Genomic DNA, 27,170 nt, shown 5'->3' on the forward strand with positions numbered 1-27,170 from the left:
AGCTCCCCCATCACCGAGGAGAGGAGGGACACCGGCTGGAAGGGCAGTCTGGGTAAGGGTCGCCGCGGAAACCGAGCCAGGAGATGGTCGCAACACGGCGACTGGGATTTATGCTCTCTGTTTTTGTTGTTATTACATAAAAGATTTAAAGGTGACATATTATACCAACAGGTGTGAGTGTGATTAGCCGTTACAAGACGGGGTTTTTTTCCACCTAGATGTGTGACGGATAGATGAGCAACGTTTGCTACAGTCCGCTAGGTAGGCTGGTAGACTGATCTATCCAGCACACATCCAGGTGGACACGCCCACTTGTGATGTCAGAAGAGGCCGATTTTCAAAACGGCTTGTAACGGCTAGCCACTCACACACCTGGTGGTATCATATGTCCCCTTTAGGCTGGCCCGTGGTGGGTCTGAGAGAGGGGGGAGAGGCTGGTTGTTTTGGGTTGTTTCTCAGCTCGGTTTGGTAGTCCGGCAATCACGGAGGACTGGCAGGGCCGAAAGGACATTCCTTTGTTGAATTCCCCTTTTTAAAGAGCCGCTTGGAAAGGGTGAGGAAGGAACGCTGGAAGAAGAGAAAAACTGAATGCGGTGTGGCAAAGAGGAAGTTGGGCGCAGGAAGTTGTTTTAGAAATCCAAAGCTGCGAGTTCAGACAAACTGCCCCCATTATTCTCCATTTTCTGTCTTTGTTTTGTCTTTTCCCTCTTTCTTTCTTTTCTTTGTTTCCCTTTTTTCCCCCTCTTTCTTTTGTTCCTTCTTTCTTTCTTTTATTCCCTCTTTCTTTCTCCTCCTTTTATTCCCTCTTCTTTCTTTCCCTGTTTTTTTCCCTCTTCTTTCACCCGTTCTTTCTTTCTTTCTCTTCCTATCTGGCTCAGCTCGGTTTCCTCTTTCAGTCTTTCCCCGTGAGGCCAAAGCCCCATAAAGGGATACCTTTTATTTGACTCGAGGCGATCCCGACCGCTCACTGAGCCGCATGCGTGTCAAGTGCCAACACCCGATGCGCTGCGAGCCCACAACGGAGCTGCATTGTTCCCATGGAGCTGGTTCATCAATGGACTGGGGCTGTGCGCTCCATAGAGCCACACTGGCTGCTGGAGGGGACACTGTGCCTCTCCCAGTCACAAACATCCTCATGAAGACGGCAACAGGGCTCGGTAAAGAATGCTAACTAAAGAAAACAACACAAAAAGTGAATCCTCTGTTTTCAGAGGAAATAATTCCCAGAATCCTCAGTCTGTATTCAGAAGGAACAACTCCCAGAATCCACATGAACAATTCGACTGTTGGCAGCCCGAGTGCAATGGGACAGACAGAGTCCGTACTGTTTGTACTGGATTGGGGTCAGGGAACATTTCAGGGCACCCAAAGTTCCCAAGGTTATCTCCTTGCTGGAAAATGTAGTCATGACACATGAGTGGAAACTCTTTGATTGAATGCAAAGAATGCTGGACGCATATCCCAGTTACAGCCTCATAACAACACCATGACAACACCAGTAAGGTTCGATGTGAACCCACACATCAACCCTGAGCTCTATCGCGGTCTCCGGTGACGAACTAGTCAGTCCTGCATTTGGCATCAGGACATTCAGAGAGAGCAGGGGGACATTGAGTGGGACCACTCGGGATCTGAACCAGGAATAGCCGTCGCATGGCCTGTGTTTGACTCAAGCACAACGTTAATGGTTTGCATTGTTGTCGTCCGTCCCAGGGCTCCTGCTGGGTCCAGAGTACCGGACAGACTCCCTGAGGACGGAGTCCATCTCCTCGTCTCCCTCCCCGGTGTTCCCCTCCACGCCGGCCACGGCGGGACACTCCAAGACGGGCAGCCGGGACAGCTGCACCCAGACGGACAAGGGCCAGACCCCGGCCCAGGACAGCTACCGGAGCAGCACCACGGGCCTGAACAGCCTCTCCGCGGGCCTGCAGAGCAGCAGCGGCAGCAGCGGCGCCACCGGCCTGACCAGCATCACCAGCCTGCACAGCATCAACACGGGCCTTCAGAGCAGCAGCACGGGCCTGAACAGCCTCTCCACCGGCCTGCAGAGCCTGAGCCCCGGCCTGCAGAGCATGACCCTGCCTGCCCGCCTGGGTCCCAGCCCGGTGTACATACCGGACCGCCTAGCAGGCAAGAGCCCCTCCGTCTGCCAGATCGCATGCCCAGCCGCCCACTCGCACCGAAAGAATGGTCTGAGAAATGAATCATGCGTTGCTGTTTTAGTGTTTTAGTTTATTGCGAGTTTATCACTATGGGGCAATAGCGCCTGTTTGAATATTAAAGCCTGAGATGGGTTTCTTTCTACCCAGCCCAATCGTTGAACAGGGATAATCACACAAGTTATGTTACAAAATAAAATACGTATTGTTCTTTTTGTAGGGATTAAGCTACAACCGAGCTACTGAAATTTGCTAATTGTTTCTCATCCTCCTCTTCCTTCCTCTCCCTCTCTGGTTCTCTCTTTGGTGTAGATGCAGGGTTCCACAGCAGTACTCTGGAGAGGAGACCCCCGGTTCAGTCACACTCCCAGCCCTCGGCCCTGGCCCTGACCCATCAGCAGGAAGTAGACAACGACATGGTCGAGATTCTAATCTGACGCCGTCACTTTAAGAACTCTCCAGCGCCCCCTGCCTGGCGGTGGAAGAACAAAATCAGCCCAACGACTTCTATAGGAGTTTGTGTGTGTGTGGGAAAAACAGCACAGGCACACAGCCTCTGATAAGTTGGTTGCGAGTACAAAAACAAATACACGTACACACACACACACACTTTGAATTTCTGGTGAAGGATTGCTCTATTGGTTCTTAATTTAACATTTGGTGTTGAATGCTCTCTGTAGAGGGTGTGACTATGTTGAAATGCACTAGTGTGTTTGACAAGATGACAGTATTGGTGGCAATACAACGAGACAGGGTTGGTATTATTGTTACGTTGTGCACAGAACACATGGCAGCCGTGTTGATCCCCACCTTCTGGACTATTAGCATTTCACCAGTAGGCGGGACATTCGGGAAAGGAGGACGTGATTGGCCGGCAACAGCCAATCATAAGGCTTGATTGTTGAGGGTCCTCCCGACATTTCCGATAGTTATTTCATCAATCCTGAATGGAGCTTTCTACAACAAGTCTGTGTTGTCGGCCTCGTCGCCAGGCAGATCAATCAAAGTCACTTTTACAGTGTTGCCAGAGGCCCCGCCCATTGCCCAGCACCCCTGGGTCCAAATGTATTGGCCACCTTTTAATGCATTTATTGCACTACTTTTTTTGTATTTTATTTTTCTAAAGAGGGTGTTCTTTTTTCTTTTTTCTTTCTTTACAAAACATCCGACGTAGGTATTGTATTTATGTGTAGAATATTATTTACAATAGTTAGGCATGGTAATGGGGTAACGATACTGTACTCGACAAAATACCCATACCCTTGTAAATACTGTATATGCGTATGTATGCTGTAAAAAAAAATACCTAACCTTGTGGAGGATTTGTGTGCGTGTGTGTGTGTGTGTGTGTGTGTTTGGGTGTGTGTGTGGGGGGGAGGGGTTTGAAGCAAAGCAAAGCAAGCCACTTTATCACATCACACCAGACCCATTAGCAAAAACCTGACTCGGACGCAGCCGTTTTGCTAGCATTCACAGCTAGCCACGCAAGCCTGCTCAGAAGCTGGTAGGAATACTGGTGGTGTCAGAAGCTCGCAACGTCAACATGGCGACGTCGCAGCGCCCAATCGGTAGCTGATGCATTCAGATGGTCCCCAAAAGGAGAGCTGGATGAACCACGCGCTGCCTCGCTGGCCCCTCAGCGGCCCGGCTGTGGCTATGCGCTAACCAGCCGCGGCGCACGACGCTACCGTTTGGCCGCGGACGTCTGGGAAGGGAAGTTTGAGGAGTCTGCACTTTCACTGTGATCCTGTTTTGACCCACGGGGCCAGTCCCCACTGGATGGGGGGGGGGGGGGGGGGCTGTAGTGGACCCCTGTCAGACTTGGGGCCCCTTTCTAACGATCCTGGATGGGACGACCCTGCCTGAGGGTTGTTTCAGTTGTAACCCGGCACAGCGCCTAACTGCTCTCAGACTCTTTGATGTGTGTGTGTGTGTGTGTGTGTGTGTGTGTGTGTGTGTGTGTGTGTGCGCAGTAGGCTTGGTGTGTCAGGGATGACCGGTGAGTGACTGACGGCACGACGGGCAGGACAGTACAGGGGATCACCGATGTGCCTTCGCAGTGTTGCCATGGTTTCCGTTTGCTCTGCCGCAACCGTGTACGGCCTCACTTTTTCCAAGATTCACAAGTCACACAAGTGTTCACGTTTTTGAGCCCTGCTCGGAATAGCATACGATCATGACAATACAGAAGATGTATACTGTTGGTTAGTTACGTTTATTTGTTGCGCACACACCCCATGTGGTCTACACTTTATGATAAGAAAACAAGCACAAACGTTTGCAGATTTTTTTTTTTTTTTCCTGCGAATACCATCGATTTAATCAAATCCGCTTTCCGGACTGCTGGAGCCTAGCAATGAGAAAAAAAAAAGATGTTGGATGTTTGAAATTGAGCCTATAAAAAGAATGACAGATTTTGTTTAGTGTGTTTGGCCGAACTGAAGGAGGCTAGAGTTATTTGACGTTTTTATGATTGAATCGTGTTTTCTCCAAACGACATTCTATCTGCACTTAAATTATTATAATATTGGTTTTGGAAGAACCAGCCCTGGCTACCAGTAAGGTGCGGACGATTAGAATCAATCCTTCATTGAAAGTCAAGACGATTGGAATTTCTCAGAAGTTCACGTTTTTGTTGTTTCGCCACTCCCAGAATTCCATGCAGTTAGACTAACGTGAACTTGAAGCTTATGAACAGAATGAACCAACTGGAAGACTTCCACTTAAAGCCAAAATACTGGGACCAAAGAAGCTTTGGCTGGTTAGATTGTGCAAAACTTGCCTTCTCATAGTTTAAAGTCTGTCAAGATCAAGAATACAATGCTTCGAATTACAATTATGTACATCAAGTATTTGATATTTGTGTCTCATTGTATTAGAAACCTTGCCTTAGTGCCTGATGCTATCGTTGAAGCACAACATGTAATGTTTACGTCAGTAAGGGTTTTACTGTACGGGGGTGTCGGCATGGAACTAAACCCGTGTGAACCACAACTTGTTGAATGTGTAGACGCCATGGGTTAGGATTTGACGTGAAGAAGGGTGACCCTGTTACTGTTACATTCCTGTCTTTCCTGGTGAGCTTTGAGGAGAACCAAGACAAATGACTTTAGTGAGGAGAAGGGGGTCATGTGGGAACTGCAGGCTCTGCAGAGCTGGGTTTGGAGTGATTCAAAGAATATTGAATGTTCCCTGTAAGGGAAAATATAAAACACACTATACAATCCGAGGTGAATGGTTTGTCATAACATAATTAATTTATATTCACATATGAATGCTGGCACATTTAGCTATACTCACCAACTTGTTTTTGTTCATTTATTAGAAATGTTGAATTCTAACTATTGGGCCTTCGTTATTTCTCTGAGACAATATCTTTCAATGTGTGCTGATATATTCATATACAAGTTTGTTGTTTTTGTAGTTTGAAGCAATCATAATGGCAAAGTGTCAAAGGTTACAGACTAAATGTTTATGCTCCTTCTGCCCCATCAAGGGCTTCTCTCCCTGTCGGTCATGTGACTTTTGACTGTCACTCTATTCAGAAAATGAACTTGTCAAACGTGCACTTCAAATTAGTTTAGTCGCCAAATATGCCTTGTTCAAACTGGTGACAAACTTGCAAGATTTTGTATCGAACAAAACATTCAGGTGTAGAAAACACATTTCAAAAATCACATGCTTTTCATGTCAATCAGTCCATGCTGTCTGACTCTAACTCCTGTCATGAATTAGCCTGATTATGCCCCTTTTTGATCAAGTATTCGACCTAGAGATAGTTGTCATCAGCAAAAGAGATGGATTCATTCACAGATGGCTGGGAGTAAACCGTTCTAAACAGGAACGATCGACGACAATGTAAAGTATGGTAGTGTTATGTGTTATTCCCACCTCTGAACCGAACCTCTGTCCCGCAAAACCCGGGTCCGAACATCTTACCCAGTGCCTTCTCACACAGAAGGCCCAAGCCTCGCATCAAGGGAACTCCTACAACTAGTGCCGTCATGTTTCTCTGCACTATGCAATTTTTTACAATGTTTTAAATGCAAAGCACTGACTACATCCGCCTGTGTTCCGTACGCTCCGTCCTAATTTACGTTTGGTTTAGGAAAGAAAAGCGATCACGTCTTGGGTCAATACATGTTAAATTGTTCTTCCTACAGAATTAGGACAGGCGAAACCAGCATTCTGTGTGGTTTAAAGAAAATGGCCGTGGTCGAGCAAATGTATTCGGCTGCAGCAGTACGTTCCGTTGGACGGCCGAATCATGTACCGTACGAGCGCTTGCTGCGGATATCCTGGAGTCTGCACACACGTGCAGCTTGGTTTTTATATTGTTGTACAATCACATTTGCCGTAAATGTTTTTGTTTTTTTTAACAATTCATAATTTTGTCCACCTTGTTATTTTATATACATATAATGTTCATCTCATCCAGTTTAATGTACTATGGACCTAGTTTATTTAGTTGGTTTATAATGTATTTCAGACAAGTTCCCAAAATAAAAAAAAACTCCAAATGTTTGTTTGATAAAGAACGTGGATGGTTAGTATTGTTTTTTGTAAAATAAAACCATGAAACATTACAAAACGAAGTGATCCTTCTGCTCTTCTAGAAACTGACAACACTTCTCAAACATATCTTAAAGCAATTCTTATGCTTATATTCTAGAATGGGCATGCATACATTTGGAAGGAAACAAGGCAATTTGCACACAGTGTTACTAGATAGAAAATCTTATTTATTGAATGTTAAACAGAGCAAATACAGCAACTTCCTAAACTCAATCCATTCATACGTTTTGATCATCAGTGGATGTTTGGAATTCAAAAACCCCCACGTGCACACAAAACGTGGGACAGAATTGGGTTGGGGCATCTTCCAATAGACTCTTCCCAACACAAACTGTATTCCTGGGACACTGAGAAACAGGAAGCCACTTCGGAGTGTCCTATTTATCTCGTAGGATGTAACCGATGAGGTCCCTGCATTGAAACTTCCAGTTCCAAAGTCTCAACTTCCCCACCAAAGCAGAGCTGCAACAAACTTTAAATTTACACCGTAAAATGATCACCTCAACCTCCACTTCAATAGAACGGACGGCACATGTGCTTGGCAAAATGTGAGCAAATCTTCATAAAGATACATATTAATAGATTTCGTGCACTTGGTTCCACAGCAAAAAAGCCCGTTGCCATCTCATAATTTGATGTAGTAAGCATGAATGACGTGTTATTTTAATTAGAGATTTTGATTAGTTTTAGTGAAATATCTCCACCAGTGCACCAGAACCAAATTTGACATTTTAGATTGTCCTTCTGCAGCAGTGAATGAAAAGATGTCATAATTGTTTAGTAATATTAATAATACAAATAATAATAGTTCAGTATTTGTCAGTAACACAATTCCAGTCCAATTGACTGGCCGTATTAAATATTGATGGACAAAGAAATTGCATAATGGACGAATACATACACAGAAATATGACTAAAGGTGGGGTGACACCTGCCCTCTGCGTCCAAACGGTTCCACCGGCTATAGCGAGAAGACTTTCTTCTGCACATCAAACAAACAGAAGGGTTCGAAAACGACCAAAAAGCCCCGGAGCCTATCCACAGCCATGAAATATATACTTCCACAGCACTGATCCGGTACTCAACATTATCAACGTGATATATAAATCGACATGGTGCCCGTGCCGGTCGTAATAACTTAGAAGGAACACACGACACAGTTTTCATGGGTTTGAAGCTGCCTGGCTAGGAGGCTTTTCATGGAGGACGATGTCACGGTCTCACCCTTAGGTTAGAGGGCTCTACCGATGGTGTTATCCGAGCGTCTTCTTTACGTCATCCGGGGCGTTATCTGCGGATCCAGAGCCAGCCGTTGAGCAGACAGGCCGAGAGGAGCAGGGAGAAGAGCAGCGCCTCCGTGTTCCTCCGCTCAGTGTTCTGCCGCTCCAGGCCGGCCAGTCGTCGGCTCATCTTCAGGACCTGAAAGGAACCGCGAGGAGACGGGGTCAGACCGAGGACAGGCGGAAATCAAACCACACAAGCTGCGTTTCCATCTAAAAAGGTGATGCGAATCTTTAGAAAGTTCGCAAAAAAGTAATTCGAATGAGGTGCGTTTCCATCAAGTGGTTGGAGCGGAACAGGGTGATGACATTACACGTTGATGTCGGCAGGGTTGCTATGGCCGGTCGTTATGCGGAAATCGGAAAGACCGTCAGTCCTGTGTGTTCAAAGTTCAATTTACTCTCTTTAGCATTTCTCAAAAACCACCTGAAGCGAGCGGATAAACCTTTTTGCGAATTAGAGGATTTTTATGCGGATTTTGGTGTTTCCATCACCGTTTACTGATTCGATACATCAAAGTTTGCATAAAATCAGGGGGATGGAAACGCACCTATTGACACGCCCGCAAACACATACAGTGGAGCTGACCCCACCCCCTCCTTTTTTTTTCTTCTTTTTTTCTCCTGTCTTATTTCTGTGTTTTTTATTTTATATTATCCCCAGTAAAAATGTAGTAAGACGAAGAATGTAACGGTTGTTTTTTTTCACGTGACAACAAAAACAATACTACAATAAAGTAATAAAAAAAAAAACAGACAAGACGGACGGCTGTTAGTCTCCCACCTGTCTCCTGAGGACGATAAACTCCACCACGGCCCCGCCTTCGTCGTCCTGACTCCAGCTCTCCGTGGCTCTGGGGGGGGGGGGGGGAGAGGTGGTCAACATCCACGCTAGGTCTGACCGTCAGCGGATGGTCAAACAGCTGCTTCAACACTGAATCAACTGGGAAATTTGAAACCACCCTCCACGTCGCCCCCGCCGGTCACCTTTTCCTGGACACGCCCTTGTTTACCGGACCTGAAGCCTCGGCCGCTGGCCTCACCCGCGCTGGGGTTTCTGGGTAATTAAACCTTTTGGTACCAGAAAGACAAAATGAGACCACAGCCTGCCACGTTAGGCCATCACGTGTGTTGAGAGGGTGCGCTGCCAGCAGGGGGCAGTGTCAGCCAAGGAAAGCGCAGTGCAAACACTTATTTAGAGCGGCTCCCAAGCACGAGAAACCCCAAGACACCGGTTAGTCCGAGCAGAAGTCACACGACAGTTAGAGCCAGACCAGACAGGATTCCAAGCCTCAAAGCCACCGGAGAGATTGAGAATGCCAGACTCCCTCAATTGGAGATGGATGCAATTATGACGGTCATTCGGCCGTCCTTATCTTTAATGCAATCCAAACGTGCGTGCTCACAAGCGTGTGGAAGTGGGAACCGGTGAGGAGGTTAACGGCGGACAGCATGGACTGATTTACCAAAGATATATATATAGATATATATACAAAACAAGACATGGACTTTGCCATAAACCGTCACAAAAGTGCACTTAACCATCTTTGGCTGATTCCATGCGTCTCTCTCCTAGCAACATTCACGGTTAGTTCAACATATCTACGAGGAATGAGTTACCAACCAGTGTTGCAACTGGTACATCTGACCGACAGCACGAGAGGACATTGTAGTGAAAGACGTCAAACTGCTCTTCAAAAGAGAGGGCGGGTCACAAGAGGAACCAAACACTAATGTCCAACCGCACGGACCACGTCGCCCGCCCCCCGCGGCGAGGGAGGGAGGGAGGGAGGGATCCCTCGTTCCCGATTGGCTCAAATTAACTCCATGCGGTTTGACTCACCTCGCAGAATAAGGGAATTGATCAAAGTGTTTGGTTGACCTTGTTTTAAAAAAAAGACAACATCGAAAAAGACAAAAAAAAAACGAATCCACCCTGACCTGTACTTGTGGCCGACGGCCTGCAGGAGGCGCTGTGAGGCCTGCTGGCCCAGCAGCCAGGCCCCCTGCAGCAGAGGGTAAGGGGACAGGAGGCCGGGGGGGGGCTCTGGCAGAGCCTGTACCTCCATAGCAGGACCGGGGACCGCGGGGTACTGACAGACTGACCCCCCGGGTCGGGGACTGGACGGACGGACGGACGGACGGACGGACGGGGGACAGGGGGGGGGGATATAAGGAGAGGTTATGACGGGAGGACAGAGAGGGAGACGTCAGGGGGTTAGGGGAGACGGGCTCTCGGGTCCAGGGACACGACGGTGTATCAGCAGAACTTCCTCCGACGGCCGGCCCGACGGCACGGAGCCTGGGCCGGAAACCAGGACGGCAAGGGGCGGAGTCACGCCTCGTGTCCTTTGTTTCCCCCCCCCCCCCACCCCCCGAGTTGTTCTCTCGATGGGGCTTTTTTAGTATGTGTGATTCTACAGTGGCCGGTTTACAGGGTGTTGATTTGAGAGTATACAGACGCACGGTTTGTTTACTGTTTACGACTGCTGGTCGACCCGATTGGTCGGAAAGATTATATGTAGCGAGTGAATGTGAAACGCCCCCCCCCCCCCCCCCCCCCCCCCGTTCAACCGGATTTGAGCTCCCTTCAGACTCTAGACATTAATCCAAAGTCTGATTTGTGAGACTAGGGACGAGGAGGCCGAGTGATGGAACCTGGGGTCACACAGAGGGGCGCAGGTATGAGAGGCAAGAGGGGAGAGAGGAGGGAGGGGGGGGGGGGGGGGGACAGCTGTAGCATGGCAGGGAGAGGATCAATGCGTGACTCGTGACTCGTGAGCCTAACTTCCGGGCCCCTTTCGGTAAACGTGACTCACGTCCCCTACTGGGGTGGAAACCCCCTCTCCCCCTCTCCCCCTCTCCCCCTCTCCCTGCTGATCGAGCCCGGCTTCCAGAGACATTCACGGGGGTTGGAGCGTCACACAAAGGGGGACGGGGGAAAGTGCGCTCCGAGTCGACACTCTAAAACAACTCCTTCCCGACCGAAAACGCTAATGGGGCTCCCGGTGCCAGGAAGACACAATAAACTATATATAGCTTTAAAAAAGCCCCACGTGACTGCTCCTGCATGAGCGACTCTCAAGAGCGGCACAAATAACACTGACCTACATGTGTAGGGGGTTCTGGGGACTTGCTCCCCCTGCAGGCCAAGCGTAGCGCTGCAGGAACTGCATGAAGGAAATGGATTGCCGGTTCCGACCACACAGCTGCCCTTCGGGGAAGCTTTAAGAACCGGTTTGAGCCGGTTGGCCTTGTGTTTAAATCTTTAAACCTTAAAAACACAACCACCTCGGGCCTGGTCCAGAAAGCTGAATTTCCAAGGAAGGCGAAACTAGGGAAACAGAGTACCTGAAACCTGAGTCGACTTGTGGTGAACTGAAGCCAACCTGCTCAGGTATCGCCGATCCCAAAACACACCCATATATTTATTAATATATGTATCAGATTATATATATATAACCAATTTTATAAACAGAAAACGAAGAACCATATTAGAAAATATAGAAGAACTACACCCACACTGCAAAAGCCAACCGCCCATAAGAAACCATTGGTTATTCCAAAAGCACCCATAAGAAACCATTGGTTATTCCAAAAGCACCCGGACCGAGAGCCAGTCAACGGTGCCCCCGACCTCTGACACAAACGGCAGTCTGATGCCGGTGAAATACACCAGATTCGCTCTATGCATCCATCCCAGCATGCACTCTGTTGTTGCGTATCACCACCCCTCAGTATGTCAAAAGAGAAAGGGCTTTCGGTTCTCAGATTAACACCGTAATACCAGACAAGCAGCAAACAAGGAAATGGGATTTCATTAGTTAGCTGATTGCACAATGACCAGCGAGGATCAAAAGTACATTCGTTCATTCATTCCTTCATTCAGCCTTAGCAGACAAAAACGTAAAAAACGTTATAATACAAAATGATACTTTTTTAATTAACCAGGTTAGCCCCTTGAGATAAAAAAAAACCTGGGCTCTCCATCCCAGAGAGACCTGGCCAAGAACAGCAGCAGCACACAGAGTTCCAACATACTAACAGCGTGTATACACATACAATACAACCGACACCTCCAGCAGGTCGGCCCGTGGTCGGTCTACTTACGGGCTGGCCAGGTGCACGTGCAGTGCCCCGACGTGTTTGAGGTGAGTTGGCGTCCCGGGCGGCGTCCTACCGAGGCCCTGGTCGCTGTACGACCGCCTCATCGGACTCTGTGACCCACAGGAGAGAGAGAGACGCAGAGCACGTCCAAATCCATTAGGAGGGACTTCATAGATGGCCGATACTCCATGGAGGTGTAAACTAATTAACAAGTGGGGAAAATACTATAGGAGGTTCTATAGACAAATGATGATAGATAGAAAAGAAACACTTGCTACAGTCCACTGAGTAGTCTGGTAGACTGATTTATCCAGCGTACATCTAGGTGGACACACCCATTTGTGATGTCACTAAAACACAGGAAAAGGCCGATTTTCAAACGGCCTGTAATGGCTAATCACACTCACACCCGGTGGCATAATATCGTCCCCTTAAAGGTAGGGGAAGCAATTTAGAGAATCCTGCAGGAGTAAACTAGTCTATCCCACTAGCTATAGAACTAGGTGTGCCTGGCCTTGTGGAAGGTAACCGGTTAGGTAGGTAGACAGTACTGCCGTACAATCATCTCAATCAGGCTGAATGAGACGAATGGACAGACGTACCGCAGACCTGGAACAGCTGCAGAGGCCCAATCTTTTTTTGTTTTGTCAGAACATTCGATTTATTGATCGCTGTCGGGAAGTGAGAACGAATGACAGAAAATGCTTCCCAAAAAATGGCCTCCAAAACCTTTCAAATTACATAATTACATTATAGATACGGTAGATGTGTACAAATACTAAAGTGGGATTAGAGGGGTATAATACATATATTGTTATAAAATGGGTAAAGTCACTGTATAGTGTTATTATATTAAATGTAAGTCTCAAGGTAGATGTGTATAATAACTATATAGTGTTATTATATTGCATGTAGGGCTCACGATAGATGTGTATAATAAATATATAGTGTGATAAGAACGATTTAGTATCATTATATTACATGCAGGGGTTCTCCGTGGAAGAACTCCCCCTCGCGGTAGGTCTGGTGTTCCCAGCATGTCTCCAGGGTTAGCGGGGTGGAGTTTGCCGGCTTGGACGACGTAAACTGCGGCCTGGGACTCAAATCAGGGGCTTCTGGCAAACAAGGAAGACATTAAGGACAATAGCCGCACTGTGAACAAACCATCGCAACCGTCTCTCCTGGCTTCACTAGAACACCCTCTGCCAATATCATTAGTCCCAAATCGTTTTCTTGTATCACAGCCAGGAGGACGCTCTGATGGTGGCGTCACAGACCGGTATTGCCCTTTATGAACAGAAGTCTGTTTGTTGAGTTTGGAAACTCAAAGTGGTATGCAAAGTAAGTCCTGCGAACTAGGGCTGAACGATCTATCGTTTTCGACCGAAAATCGCGATCTCAGGCATTACGATTTTGGGATCGTCAAAGCTGCGTTTTTTTATTTTTTTTTTAATATATTTTACAAAAGTGCAATTATTTTGATGCTGATGAGCCATTGAAGCAAGTTTACTTAAGAAAGAGGGCTCCCTTTTTATTTGACTTTTTTGGTGGTTGTTTCTTAGGTACTTGAATAAACAGTCTTGCATTTGAAATCTGTTGCCAGCAGTTTTCATTATTGCATTACCTTAATGGAATTCATTGGTTATATTAATTTATACTGAAACTTGATTTAAAGAAAATAAATCGTGGTTGAAATCGAAACCGCAATCTCTACCAGAAAAATCGCAATTACAATTTTTTCTTAAAATCGTTCAGCCCTACTGCGAACCTCAAAACGCTCCAAGATGCTTCTGATCGGATCTGATCTAGAATGTTTAGGGGTGGACCTTTAATCAACAGGGACTCACAGTGAATTTGAATACGTTGAGGAGTCATTAAGGAGTAGAATAGTGGCTGTCGGGCTTGAGGACGCATGGGTTTGGAGTCCAACTCTCCAAACAACTAAACTATCCTAAAACTAACCCCTTAGAGCCCTGACGGGAGGGGAATCAAATGAGATGCAAACTACATGTAAGCACGCCCCCCCTTGTTCCCCATGTTTGTCTGCGTTTCCTCTACCTGTGTACGTCAGCCTATCAGGGATGTGCATGTTGTAGGACACCGGTGGCTCCTTGGACCTCCTCCTGGACTCTGCTTCCTCCTCTCGCCCCCGGGCGCTGGGTTGGCCGCCCCCTACGGCCAGGCGGTCTGGGACCTGCATGTTGTGGTTGATGGACTCGGAGAAGCCCCGGTCCCGGCCTGGAACGTGCATGGCCTCCGCCAGGTACGGGGAGAAGGATGCCATGTTGGTGTAAGTGGGTCCTGAATACCAGCCAAGCATGGGAGTCAACATGTGCAGTGGATCTTTACTGTAGTTTAAGAATGGATTTTATATTCTCTGCACAGCAAGAAAGCACCATTTGGGTTTCTTTGAACAAATTTAATTATAGTCTCAAACAGCCGGAGGGGTAAATAGCAGGCCCGTTTTTTTGTCAACGCAGCGCAAGATTATTATGGTTGTTTGCTTAACTTGTTGAAAGATTTTATCGATTTTGAGCTGAATTAATCTCGGTGTATGGTAATCACCCAAATAGATTTAAATACACAGAAATAACTAATTAATCTAAGAATCTGAAGATATCTCAGTAATTGTATATTTCAGCCGTTCAATTAGTAAGCGTTTATCCAAAATATTGGCCCATTGTGTCGTTGACATTTAATCCATTATAGTCAATGACAGCTTAAATTCAATAACTTGAACTCATAGTCTAACTTCGTATGTGTTCAACTGAGCTGTGTAGATCCCAGGTTCAGTGAGTCCATGGGACATCATCATCAACAGATAGATCAACACAAGAACTAATGTCTGTGTTCCCTCTCAGCTAGCAACAGGTGGGCTAGTCACACTGGCTCACTTCAAATCACACAGTAACATCCCTACACAGCCCTCAACGACGATGGCTACTTATCCACTTCGATGAGTTGAACTTTGAGTCTCAATGTAATGATAATAGTATATACAGAGGGACATTTAAATCCCTTCTTGAGCAACAGGTCAAAATGTCATTCCCGGCTAGTTGACTTGAGGCTGCTAACTTTGTGAGCCACTCGCCACGCATTAGGCTTGTAATCTGTCCAGGCGGAATGTCTAAAGCTGTAATAACTTTATACATGCGGATTATACCAAAAAACAACAACAATGTCAACGCGAACCTGAAAGGATATATTCTGATTTAGACAAATACACAGCTTACCCTGTCAGTGCGCGATTGAAGCCCGACTCCTGACGCAACGTAATGACGTAGACAAACAAACCAACGTCAGCCGGCGCCGAGGGGCGACAGAAGAAGGGTCGCAGTTGTTTTGTCTGACAGATCAAACTAATTGTCTTTAATTTAAACGTTTATCTAACCCGCATATGGCTTGACGTTGTATGTAGATTAAATGGATTAAGATGCTATTCTCATCAAGTGTGTTTAAAAAAAAACTTCTCGAACATTTGGGAGTGAATTTATGATGGCCACCTGGTTGACCACTCACTTTTAAAAGTACACCTATAGGCGGCTGCTCCACTACTAAAAGCTTTCTGCCTTTACCCTCTTTCTACTGTTTCCTGCACCCCCTCCACTATCTTCCCCACTGCCTCCTATTCGGTTCCCTTCCCTGTCTCCTCTACTGTTTCCTTCCCTGCCTTCTCCACTGTCTTCAGATCGCGGCGTCTTTTTGAAGTTTCAAATAAATGAGTACTGTTTTCCTTCGCCAGAAATTCGAGGAGCATACCAACTCATTGGGAAATCAGTGTCTATGAAAGGAGCAGCGTCGACGACTTCACTCATGAGCTCATGGGGGGGGGGGGGGGGGGGGGGGGGGGGGGGGGGGGGGGGGGGTCCCTGCTACAGCGCTTTAATAAAGTCTAAGCTTCAAGAAGGACTTGTTTTGCTTCACATTGTAGAAACCGTGGCGACATGAAAGTAGGTTGTGGCGGCAATCGTTTGGCTAAGCAAGCTGAGGTTCTGCCATCGAGAGACATGGAAATAACACTTGATCATCTTCCCTTAGGAGTAACCACACTCAATATGGCACATTATTTTGACAAAAAGAAGAATCATTACAGTAATATAACGATACACAAACCCAATATACATTAAACTCAATTTAATATGTCCACAAAGAAATAGTGCTTTACATACAGAAGAGAGAAAATTGGCACTTTGTTAGTACAGTATTTTTGTTGAATTACTTGTCGGGCTAATTGTTGAATGGTTCTCGTGTGCAGTGAGTAGCAATAATAACAGAAGAAAAATAAAAGATACACAATTCCTCTTCAAAGAACATTTTCCACAACTCCCCAGTCTCACAGGACCGGCAGGAAGAGGCAATGGAAACATTGTGAAATAAAAGGTCCAGATTATACTGTGTATATATTTGGTAAGAATTCTCCTTGTACACTCCATACACAATGAGCATGATGTCGCAGAATACAGACCATAAATCGACCTGAAGTGTTTGAAATGGGTTTCTATATACATACATCCACACTGTATCTCCAGACAGTATATTAATGTATACATGTACATTAGTCGGACATTAGTATGTCCATGCACACTGCATGTAAGAGATCAACGTCAGCATGTGAGCTTCTCTTCAAGGTGAATAGTAATGTGGAGGCAGACCGCACATAAACACACAAACGTAGCCTGCAGAGTCTCTAGTGCCAATCGGGTAGGAGTTTGGCGGTGTTTGTGAATTGGAAGACGCCCACGTCACCCAAGGCGTGAATACAATCCCAAAAGACAATCGGAATAGTGAAACCCTTATGGATATAATTGAACCATCCAGACATATCCCAACTAGGGCGCTGGATCCGCTTCCTGTGTGCCTCACCGTGGACCTAAGCTGAGATACCGGCCGGAGAACCATCCACTCATAGACATGACGGAGTTAGGACTTGTGGTGGGATAGGTCTCCGACGATTCCACCACTAGTCATATCTCAGTCCAGCCAACCAGGAGGCTGTGCCCGACGGACGGCAAAGGTATAGCCCTGTGTGTGCTGTGGACACATGCCCCCCTTTTCAAATGGGTTCCTCATCCAATCTTCTGCTAGGTAATAGCCTTTCCTCAAGAATGCTAGAGGCCCTAAAAAGGGGGGGGGGGGACACTCACCCATCGACCCCCTTAGTGGCACTCCATCACTATCTATTCACTTGGTAAAAGCTTTTTATCCAAACCACATGTCCTTCATAAGAAGGTAGGAGATGCAGGTATCTTGTTCAAGGATTCCCACAGGTCAATTGGCCGGCATTGGGTTTGGAGACTCCCCACAACCTCTCAGCTGAGAGTCAAAGCCCCCCACCAGCCCATCTGTGTCCTCAAGACATGTACCCTTTCCAGATAAATAAAATCAATTTCTTCATGTACAACATCTCATAACATCTAATATCTCAGACGGTTTATGTGCTGGCATTGGCAGTGTAATAAGCTATATAGTAGTAAACAGTTGCAGGAAGAACTATGCCTGCTGTGGCGGAGACAATAAATGAACCGCATTAGGAATCAATCAAAATCTTCTGTGTGAAACATATAGGGCTCAAAAGATAATAAATAATAAAGGATACAAAGGTAAAAATATCTCTTGAACACGTGAGATGGATAAACTTCAATAATGTGGAAAATAACCGTAGCTTTGTAAACATTTTGGTAATGGCCCTCATTACTGTGGACGAAAGAATAACAAAAAAGAGTAATACATTTGGCATTAGGCTGAACCCTGTACCCTGGTAGTATTAGGCCTTCAGTCTGATTCATAATGGACGATTCCTTTTGTCCACTAGCCTCTCAGCTATCCTTCACTATTAAACCATTTCTGTGGTCAGCATTGCCATTATACCTGGCTTGTGGTGTAGCATTTTCTAGCTAATTTAGCCATTTAGAAAGATATTATTGAAACTAATGTCTTGGCAGATGCACATCTTGATCGGCGACAACGAACATACAAAGGTGGGTGACACACCAGCCAAGAAGCCCGGAGTAGCGCACAGACAGGACATGTTGGCGTCTTTAAAGATTAAACATGGCGCTGTTAGGCCCTCAAAGATTTGAGCCTTCTCCGAAGTTACAGCTGAATATGAGTGGCAGTGGGAGCATCCTCGTTCAAAACAATGGTTAACTCTTTTTTAGTGTTCAGTGTGTGACCCCCAACACTAAAATTTTCTATATTCGTAATACTGTTGATCCTGTCGTGAAATGTTAGAGGCATGAACAGAATAACTCTGAGTGGTTGATAGAAAGAGATGTGAGTATAGTAAGATAGGCTATGTGGTGGTGTGTAAGACGTAAGTGTACATTTGGCATCCATCATCTTGTTTTTTTTCTTCATCATCCCTTTACTATGGCACAGACCTGAAGGAAGCATCTTTAGGTGTATTATTAGCCCACATCATGAATATACAATGCATTTATACAGTATATGTATACATCCCCTTGAGTATCTGGCCATACCAACTCTCAATACTGTCATTGTCTGTTACAAATAAGGCCCATTTCATTGATTCTGCTCTTCTTTTCCGCTTTCTGCATTTTCGATTATTTTGGAAGTTTAGGTAAACAGCTTTGAGTGCGGTTCGAGACGTCTGACCGTGATTCTGGCAGCCAATTCGGTCTCAGCCCTCTCCGCTAGGCAGTGGAACAGTCGCTGTGCAGCAGAAATGCCTTCCTTAACCTACAGCTGGTGATGGATAGAGATGGCCAACACTTGCGGTCAACTTTGACTGTGGAAGAATCAGGACATTGGCCCATGGCTTGATAATTATACAAAACAAAACCAACCCCTACATGGGATAAAGGGGCACTGTGTTCGCTTTTTGGGCTGAATGTAACTTGTTGTCCCGACCCATCGTAGAGAAAAAACAATCTAAAATAGCAGTGTTAGCTGTGAGCTCTGTGAGCCTAACTAAAATACTAGACGAACAACACAAGAGATATCTTGGTGCTCCTTGAGAACATCACGAACCGGTAGAGTCCCATTGCTTCCACTGCTGACTTCATACGGTCAACAGACAGAGCTCTGTGGCAACCACTAACTCGGACAAAAGACACCTAAACACAATTCAAATGATGTACTAGTCCAATCGCTACGCTGCCAGGATAACGAGAGTTCAGCAATTGGAAAAGGCCGAGACAGCTGCGATTGTAAGCAACACAACTTGCAGTGTGTGGTCGACGGAATCGCTGGAGATTGAGATAAACACGATAACTCTCTGTGGTTAATGGTAGCCTGGCTATCCTTGCTACAACAGCCAAAATAAGTGTTAGAGGCGATATTGTGGCTTGTAGCCAGGTCATCCCCGCTCACCTCGCTGTATTTCATGCTGTGGCCGCCGCTAGCCAAACGTTTGGCATTAGCTGCCTGCCAAGGACATTAGATGGCCAGTAGGGTCGCTTCTGGTCGGAACGCTGCCACGCAAATATTAATTATCCCGGAGAGAGAAAAAAAACGCTTTCAGCATGGACAATCCTGACAAACCAACGTCAGGAAGGGCAAAGTAGGAACCAAGTAGAGTACCGAGGAAGAAAGAATAAAGTGACGAACCAGAAGCCCCTCCCCCGACAGATAGTAGCAACCACGTTTGAGTCTGTAGCTCCGGACGATCTAGGCATGAGCACGGTGACCCCCATGGACCCGGCGGCGCTGGTCTCACTTCCCCTTGATGATCTCCTCGTACCTCGGCGGCGGGTCGCTGTACGACGGCGCCGAGACCTCGTCCCCGCTGCTCTCCACCAGGTGCCCCGTGACCTCCTCGTAGGAGGGCGGCGGTGTGGCCCCCGAGAGCCGCGACGCCACCGACAGCGAGGGGTTCTGCACGTACAGCGAGCGGTGGTTCTGCCGGGAGGGGGGCTCCGGCTGGGGACACGCCTGGACGCACCCCCCCCGTCTCTCGGGGCCGGTCACCACCACGGTGGGCCGCGAGCTGCCCTGGTCCTGGTGCGCGGTGTCGGCGTGCGGGGGCGTGTCGCGGTGCACCAGGATGCGAGGGAGACTGCGCGTGGCGCGGTTGTTGGCCAGGTAGCGGTTGTGGGTGTAGGCGGGCCTCCGCCGCGTGGCCTTCTGGAGCTGGCACCTCCAGAGGAGGAAGAGGGCGATGATGATGAGGAGGGCAACGCCCAGCAAGGGGACCACCATGTAGACGGTGTCGGCCCGCTCCGCGGCGCTCTCGCTGTTGCTGCTTACTGTGTACACGCTGCGCGTCTTCCAGAACTCCATCTGGGGACGGGGGCGGGGGGGGGGAGGAAAGACACGGCGCGTCTGTTTACATTTCACCTGCGGTGACTTTGTTCTTCCGCGATGATGGATTTCTTGAGGGGACGAGGGAGAGGCTTACCGTTCTCTCCTTGTTCTCAAACACTTCATTGGCCTCCTCGAAGCTACAGCTCTCCTCCCCACACTCCCTCTCGATGTCCCCCTGCCAGAACTCCTCCAAGAAGCCATTGGCTCGCGGGAAACGCTTGAGGATCGAGTGAGCGTCCTTGTCCTCCAGAAAGGCTGGGGAACACACAGGATCAAGATCAGAACATTGAACCGCTCGTCGACATTCTATTTCAGGTCACGCTTAGGATTTGAAGGCAGGTTTTTTTGGGGGGCTTTCCTCTGTGTTTTTGCTAGTGGCTGATCATTGTTGCCCTGAATTGGTTCTGCTGTTTATCCTTTTGGCCAACCTTTGATCGGCCTTGATTCAGATCCCTTTTTTTTTTTATTACACTTGCATCAAATATTTTGCCTCAGGTATATGAGAAGAACTATGATGGTGTGTCACTTCAGATGTTTCCTACACGTAAGTTAGCAGACTTCACCGTTCAAAGTTTGCCAGTTAGCAAAACCTTTTTGCCCGCCATGGGGCAAAAAAACAAAAAAACTAAAACAGACCAAAGATCTGTTTAGAAGTAATGTTTGCCTTACCGTCAGCCATGCTCCCGCCCTTCTGCCGGTTACAGATCCTGCGTGACGCCCTGGAGGGATGGAACACAGCACAGACACTGCTTGAAAGCGTGCACTAGATTTCAATCACCAACCCTGTCCCACTTCCATTCACCGAACATACTCAAGCGATCCGAGTCTGTTTGCTCAAATCACCTCAGGACTACTTTGTCACAGTGGTTTTTTTTATCGAAATATGCAGAGAATCATCATTTAATAAAGGGCATTGAGAACAAAGAATAACAAGGATGAGGAAGGAGGAAAAATAACGATCATGCTTCTTTTTTCAGGATGTTATAGGAAGTTATTTATCCGTATCTATTCTGTTTGGCTGTCTGTATTGTGCCTTGACTGTCTGTCTGCATTCTGTTAAAGGGACTCACTGAGAGGCACGGACTCAGACAGACAGGAGGCACAAACAGACTGATAGACACACACAGGCCTAAAGATCCGTGGTCCTCTTATTAGTGTGGATGTGGTCTTTCTGTTTGCCTGCCAGTGTCTCTCTCTGTTTGGGATCTCTTTGTCTTGCCTGTGTGCTCATCTCGTTGTATCACCTAAGCTAAGACACAGAGATCGACTCTCTGACAGTGTTGCTCTTTCAAAATATCCCCTGTTTGGCTATTATGAGCAGCCCTCATTCAGCACTTCAACAGCAAATACATTCCAGCTATAAATATAGACAGAGCAGGGTGGAAAGGAGTGGGGGTCGTAAGGGTTTCCATAGCAACAGAGATTGAAAAGAGACATGGAGTCACGCGAGAGTTGAACAGAGCGCACTTCAGAATCCTGACCAACTTCAATTAGTGTGCTTCGGAAATCGACACAGTCGACAACGAATATACTATGTACGAAATTGTATATATGGGATTCAAGCATGACAGAAGACTTGAAATCTTCACACACACACACACACACACACACACACACACACACACACACACACACACACACACACACACACACACACACACACACACACACACACACACACACACACACACACACACACACACACACACACACACACACACACACACCCGATCGCACGCACAAAGCACTCGCGCGCTCTTTCTCAGCATCTCTCAAGCACACTTTAGTAATTTGAAATGAATAGGAACGACTTTGATATTTAAATACATATTTTTGGGCTTTCATATGGACAGAGACACAACACGACATCAACAACTGCATGACGATCTATTCGGAGATCAATAGTTTGGGCAATATGAAACCGTATTCAGTAGATCCGCTGCGTAGAAAGTAAGGCGAGTTTGTCAAAAACAAAATGCCCCAATGCCATTAAAGTATTAATGCCTTCTCCTGTGACATATAGAAAGCATCAATATTCATGTTGAGTTGACATTCTTCTGGGGGAAAAAGGACTGCTAAGCGTGTGCCATTTTTTATATGTAATGCTACATTTAGAAACCCCCATAAATACTTAATCCCATAGAACGACCCTTATTGCACAGTCTCTCATATTGTTACCTTGCAACTTAGTTTGGTAAATACATAAAATCCCTACCTTGAACGCTACCGCTACAGAAAAGCCTTTATCCTTTCCATCTCTGACTCCGACAGGGGAGCACCCATATGAGTCAGTCGGAGTCAGTGACAGAGGCAGATCTCAGCCAATGGCAGAAGAGATTTCCTCTCACACAGCCAATCACAGCCGTCCCATTATTTTACAGTTCTGTAGGCAAACGCCCCGATACAAACCGAGGCAGCTGGGGATTGTAGTTGGGTTCACTGGCGCTGCATTGCTTACTTTAGAGAGCCTAATAGTTCTTTATGTAAGAGTTACAGTCTTAGACCTGAGAGCTTTATTCCTTTCATTGCTGTGTCTTGTACTGTGTTCTGTAGGTAGTCTGAAATAAATAAATGCTATCCAACTGTCCAGCCACACCTTAGTCTAAAGAACTACAAATCCCAGGATTTTTTTTAAAGATCTTTTTTTCTTCCAGTCTGGAAGACACAGTGGTATCCCTTATCCCCCTCGTCTAACATTTCGTTCCTTTTAATACATAGTGAGTTAAAAATAACTGTTAGAAAACATGTTTATTATGCTTGTATTGTTATACTATTATTATACCCGATGGTGGAGAGAAATAAGTGCTGTTTAATCACTGACTGGTGCTCTGATTATAAGAAGCCATGTATCAATTCTTAAGTTTCCCATTTGATCTAAAAAACAAAAGTAACGATTTAGCATGTTGATCTATTTTTCTATGGTTGTGAGATCAGAGGTTCACAGTGACGGTTCTCTTCTTACACGTCTGACAAAACAGCCTGGGCATCCTATGACCTTTCACCCCTGAGGAGATCAGTCACCTATCTCCGGGGAGAGTCTCATATTTCTCCCGCTCTCTCTCTCTCTGTAAACATGCGCTCCAGTTTTTCCTTTGAATTCTTTACATTCTTCATCCTGAATAAATTGCTACCTTCAACCGATCGGTTCCAACCCTTTTCACCTCCTCCTGGTAGCTGTTCCCTCACTCCTATCCCCCTCTTTTTTTAATTGACACAAATCTTTTTTCATCCACTAATTCTGTCTCCTCCTCTCTTGGAGGCCTGCTGAGGCTGTAACCAGAGCGACGGCACACGGCAGCCAATCAGAAGCCAAAGATAAACACCAAAGGCTCCGGAGGAGTCGGTGAGGGGTGGGATATCGTAATCAGACCATCAGCCTTGTGATCAGATAACATGCGGGATTCAGCCGTGCCAAGGGAGATTCCCTTCAAATCCCCAGGAGCAGCGATCTCTCTCTAATCAAGTCTCTCTTATCACACAAGGAGTAAAGACAAAGGCAGGCATGTGCATTCAGTTAAAAAGTTCCTTTAATTAAAACATTGAGGAAACTTTGTTCGAACAGTGTTTTGACGTGACAAAAACAAAATCTGTATAAAAGTAGACAAAATAGTGCAATATAAATACATGTTTTTAGGAATAAATTATAAAATGTAAATAGATTTTGTTGTATATATATACAAAAACATGGCAGAGGATTCGACCTTGCGTCGGCCTGTAAACATATTATGCGTCCCAATATGGGATATCTTCTGTCCGACCACTCCGGACATAACACACTAAGGCCTCTAAATGTTACCCAATCCCCAATGTACCACCGATCGATTACTAGTTAGAAGAGAGCAGCGTGTCAAACTCTCACTTTCTGAGTGAAAAGTGCACCACTACACATATCACAATTATTACTTTCACACATTCCCAAGTTTGGTGGACAGTAGATTGTAAAACGCCACACCCTAGGCACTGGGGACCGTCGGATATGAATGGGAGGTTCTGGAACTTGTAGGACCACCATGCCATGAGGATCTATGGAGCAGATCGCTGATGTATGCGTGTGTGTGTGGTTGAGAAGGGGGGGGGGGGGGGGGCTTTATTCTTAACAAGCTGAGCCCTTTAAACACACTCATGCATTTGGAGTTTCTGTCAAGTGGTAATTTTAACGAGGGAACATGTGTTTTGGTGGCATCGTCACTGACGCTGGAGGTCTGAAACCTCAAGTGAACTTTCACAGCAAACGGATTAAAGGTTCCCGTAAAACCAACAAAAAGCGTCTGATGAAACGTTTGGTGCTGGTGGCGGCACTGGAAGAAAGCCGTCCCATGCGTCAGTTATAGGAGGTGAAATGAGACTGGGGTTTGAGGCACTCCTCCTCCGAGTCCGCCTCTTCCTCCGAGTCGTCATCCCCCTCATCATCATCATCATCATCATCATCATCATCATCGCTATCCGACTCGTCGTAGAAGCTGATGGTGGCCTGGATGGGAAAGTTCCGCAGCAGTACTTCCCCGTCGCTGTACAGATAGTCAAACGACTTGGACTTGGGCCAGAAAAGCCTGCGTACGGAGAAAGCAAAACCGGGTTAATGACAAGTGGTGACGTGTGCAATTTCCTGACAACATTACAGAAGTGTGCAGTTGGTGTGTGTGAGTCATGGGTGAGGGGTTGGTACTGACCTAACAGGGTGCTGGAAGGACTGAGGCTTGCCATCGGAGGACAGACTGCCTGGCACCGTGGGTCTGGAGTACGGCTGGGGAAGACAGAGACGGGGACCATGAACACCACATAACCGCACAAAAACTTCAGGGGGTTTTATGAAACGCTTTCGCTTGACAGAGTAAAGTAAAGGTTTTTGGCACGGTGACTCATCACGAATGCCTGTCAGCAACACGTATTAGTGATATCAGTGTTTATGAAAAAGGGAGGAAAGGCGCTTCAATAGGGAGATAAGCAGATTCTTCTGTGGCTGCTTACAAAGAGATCACACCCAGCGGCGGCCAGATGGCTCGTGAGGTGAAGGCCCACAGACCCAAGCCAGCGCGTCGTCAGGAGAGCAACATCATTAAACCATTACGAGGTGTGTTCCCGGCAGGGGGATTTTGGGAGAATGTCCTCTCCCTCCCATTCCCCCCCCCCCCCCCCCCCCCCCCCCTCTCTCCAGTCTGGTATCTCTCTACACTCGGCTATCAAGAAAGCGATCGCAGTTTCCAACTTTCCGGGGAACTCGACAGTTTAAGCCAATCTACGGCTATTAGCAATAATAATCACAACAACCACTAACAAACGTTAATGTTCGGAATTAAATGGGTGTGATATAGGTTGACAGCTAGGTGATAAACATTTGGCTGCCGTCAGGTGTTGGTCTACACCCCAGTTAGGTGTCAGGCTGTCGAATATGTCGAGATAGGAGGGAAGGGGGAACCTTAAGGTGATAAGGCCGCTTTTCGCCGACACCTTCTGATTCAGCTGTTATCAGCTTGCACATGTCCTATGAAGACAAAGTTTTCGTAGGTGGAAAAAAATGTAACTTACAGTGGAGAGTTTGCTCCGGGGGCACCCGCCCGCCGCGCCTGCGTCCTGGGCCAGCCAAGGTCTCCAAAGTGCTGAACGACTGGATAAGAAGAAGAAGAAGAAGAAGAAGAAGAAGAGGCTTAGAGTCAAAAAATGATATTGCCTTCCATTACAAATTGTATTTAAAAGTAGACACATTTTTTACAATACAAAATTTGGTTAAATTAAGCCGATAGAAGAATATTTATTTCACAAAACGTAGGCCTACCCATTAAATATAGGATATTCTCTCTGAATTTTCGTTATTCACAAAGAGCCTATAATCAAAGTCTATAATAATATAATAGGACTACCCAATAAATGCTACAGTCCGCTAAATCGATCACAGATGTACCGGTGCCTACCTGTCAGATGCTGCGGGGCGGCAGGCGTCCTTTGTCCGGAGGCGCGAACACGGTGCCACGCTGAAGGGCGACCGGCGTGCAACCAAACACGCGGAACTCATCCTCACTGCTCGGCGCTGCTTTCGCTTCAGTTCAAGTGTGATTATTCGTCCAAAGGAAACCTTCGGAAAAAGAGACAAGGGATCTCTTGTGTGTGTCCTCGGGAGTTGTTAGAGAGCGCTGTTCTAACCTTCCTGAGCGTGAGTGGATGGACGGCTGCTCGTCGCTGGTAAAGAGTATTGTAGTGTCTATGCGACGACCATGCCCGGGGTATTTATACCAGCCCTAGCACCGGAGGGGGCGTTAGGGGTGGGGCATTGCCAAATGACTCTGAACAGGAGGGGGGCTTTTTTAAATTATCGAGGAGTTTGGGGAGCATTTGGTGTGAAGAGATGTCCACTTGAGTAAATAACCCCTCGCAGCGGGAGAGTGAGAAATGCGGAGCCGTGGGGTTGTTTTGGAAAACACAGAGGAGAAAAGTTAGACACCATATGTGAGAGAGACTGCGGGGGAGCGGTCCGGGGACCCCGCGGTGTGTTGTAACCCAATTAGCGCGGAGAACCAGCTCTGATCTCATTTGATTCTGATGTGTTGAATGACTCACGTTATGTAGCCTACTGCAAGAGTAGAAACCCTATATGTTACACAGCATCAGCATCATCCAGAGCCAAGCAAACTATTTTAAAACATTTCAAAACATAGGCCTATTGTGTTTCACTCTGGCCACTATTAGAAATAAGCCTATACCTCTATGCTGAACATAAAATAAAGAAAGATTCAAGACACAAATGAAGCAAAGCCGAGCACCATGCGTGGCATCATTAAACAACTTATTG

The 27,170-nt window shown here is 46.7% G+C and overlaps 4 protein-coding genes across 10 annotated transcripts in view; 1 reads left to right on the plus strand and 3 right to left on the minus strand.

Annotated features, from left to right (window-relative positions):
• LOC130386533 (angiomotin-like) overlaps positions 1-7,483 on the plus strand; it is a 34,406-nt gene extending 26,923 nt beyond the window's left edge. For 3 of the 4 annotated variants that reach the window (XM_056595497.1, XM_056595499.1, XM_056595498.1), the window contains 3 exons: positions 1-52; positions 1,714-2,130; positions 2,472-4,086. The exon at positions 1-52 is cut by the window's left edge and continues 190 nt beyond it. In XM_056595497.1, the coding sequence (XP_056451472.1) occupies positions 1-52; positions 1,714-2,130; positions 2,472-2,596 (594 nt within the window). In that variant the 3' untranslated portion in view covers positions 2,597-4,086. Of the gene's footprint in view, positions 53-1,713; positions 2,131-2,471; positions 6,018-6,322 lie in introns of those variants that run through there. The other variant, XM_056595496.1, reaches the window with a different exon arrangement.
• LOC130386546 (mitochondrial fission factor-like) lies at positions 6,731-15,722 on the minus strand. Of its 4 annotated transcripts, none has more exons than XM_056595530.1 (8): positions 15,355-15,722; positions 14,180-14,422; positions 13,103-13,236; positions 12,125-12,231; positions 9,956-10,135; positions 9,002-9,085; positions 8,799-8,868; positions 6,731-8,153 (listed from the first exon to the last, which is right to left on the minus strand). In XM_056595530.1, exons 2-8 carry the CDS (start codon positions 14,403-14,405, stop codon positions 8,022-8,024), a joined length of 933 nt encoding a protein of 310 aa, XP_056451505.1. In that variant the 5' UTR covers positions 14,406-14,422; positions 15,355-15,722; the 3' UTR covers positions 6,731-8,021. The 4 variants fall into 4 exon arrangements, with proteins under 4 accessions (XP_056451505.1, XP_056451506.1, XP_056451507.1 ...); XM_056595531.1 differs by having other exon boundaries at positions 13,103-13,233; positions 15,355-15,721; XM_056595532.1 differs by lacking the exon at positions 9,956-10,135 and having other exon boundaries at positions 15,355-15,718.
• A 518-nt stretch (positions 15,723-16,240) lies between these two features.
• Positions 16,241-22,674, minus strand: LOC130386551 (transmembrane gamma-carboxyglutamic acid protein 3). The gene is made up of 4 exons (XM_056595537.1): positions 22,602-22,674; positions 21,056-21,105; positions 20,481-20,641; positions 16,241-20,362 (listed from the first exon to the last, which is right to left on the minus strand). The coding sequence occupies exons 2-4, from the start codon at positions 21,063-21,065 to the stop codon at positions 19,796-19,798; spliced, it is 738 nt and encodes a 245-aa protein (XP_056451512.1). The 5' UTR covers positions 21,066-21,105; positions 22,602-22,674; the 3' UTR covers positions 16,241-19,795.
• Positions 22,675-23,911: 1,237 nt separating this feature from the next.
• ripply1 (ripply transcriptional repressor 1) lies at positions 23,912-26,589 on the minus strand. The gene is made up of 4 exons (XM_056595538.1): positions 26,296-26,589; positions 25,913-25,991; positions 25,057-25,130; positions 23,912-24,936 (listed from the first exon to the last, which is right to left on the minus strand). The coding sequence occupies exons 1-4, from the start codon at positions 26,394-26,396 to the stop codon at positions 24,708-24,710; spliced, it is 483 nt and encodes a 160-aa protein (XP_056451513.1). The 5' UTR covers positions 26,397-26,589; the 3' UTR covers positions 23,912-24,707.
• Between the last annotated feature and the right edge of the window lie 581 nt (positions 26,590-27,170).

This window comes from Gadus chalcogrammus, chromosome 7, assembly GCF_026213295.1.
Source record: "Gadus chalcogrammus isolate NIFS_2021 chromosome 7, NIFS_Gcha_1.0, whole genome shotgun sequence".
Lineage (NCBI taxonomy): Eukaryota > Metazoa > Chordata > Actinopteri > Gadiformes > Gadidae > Gadus > Gadus chalcogrammus.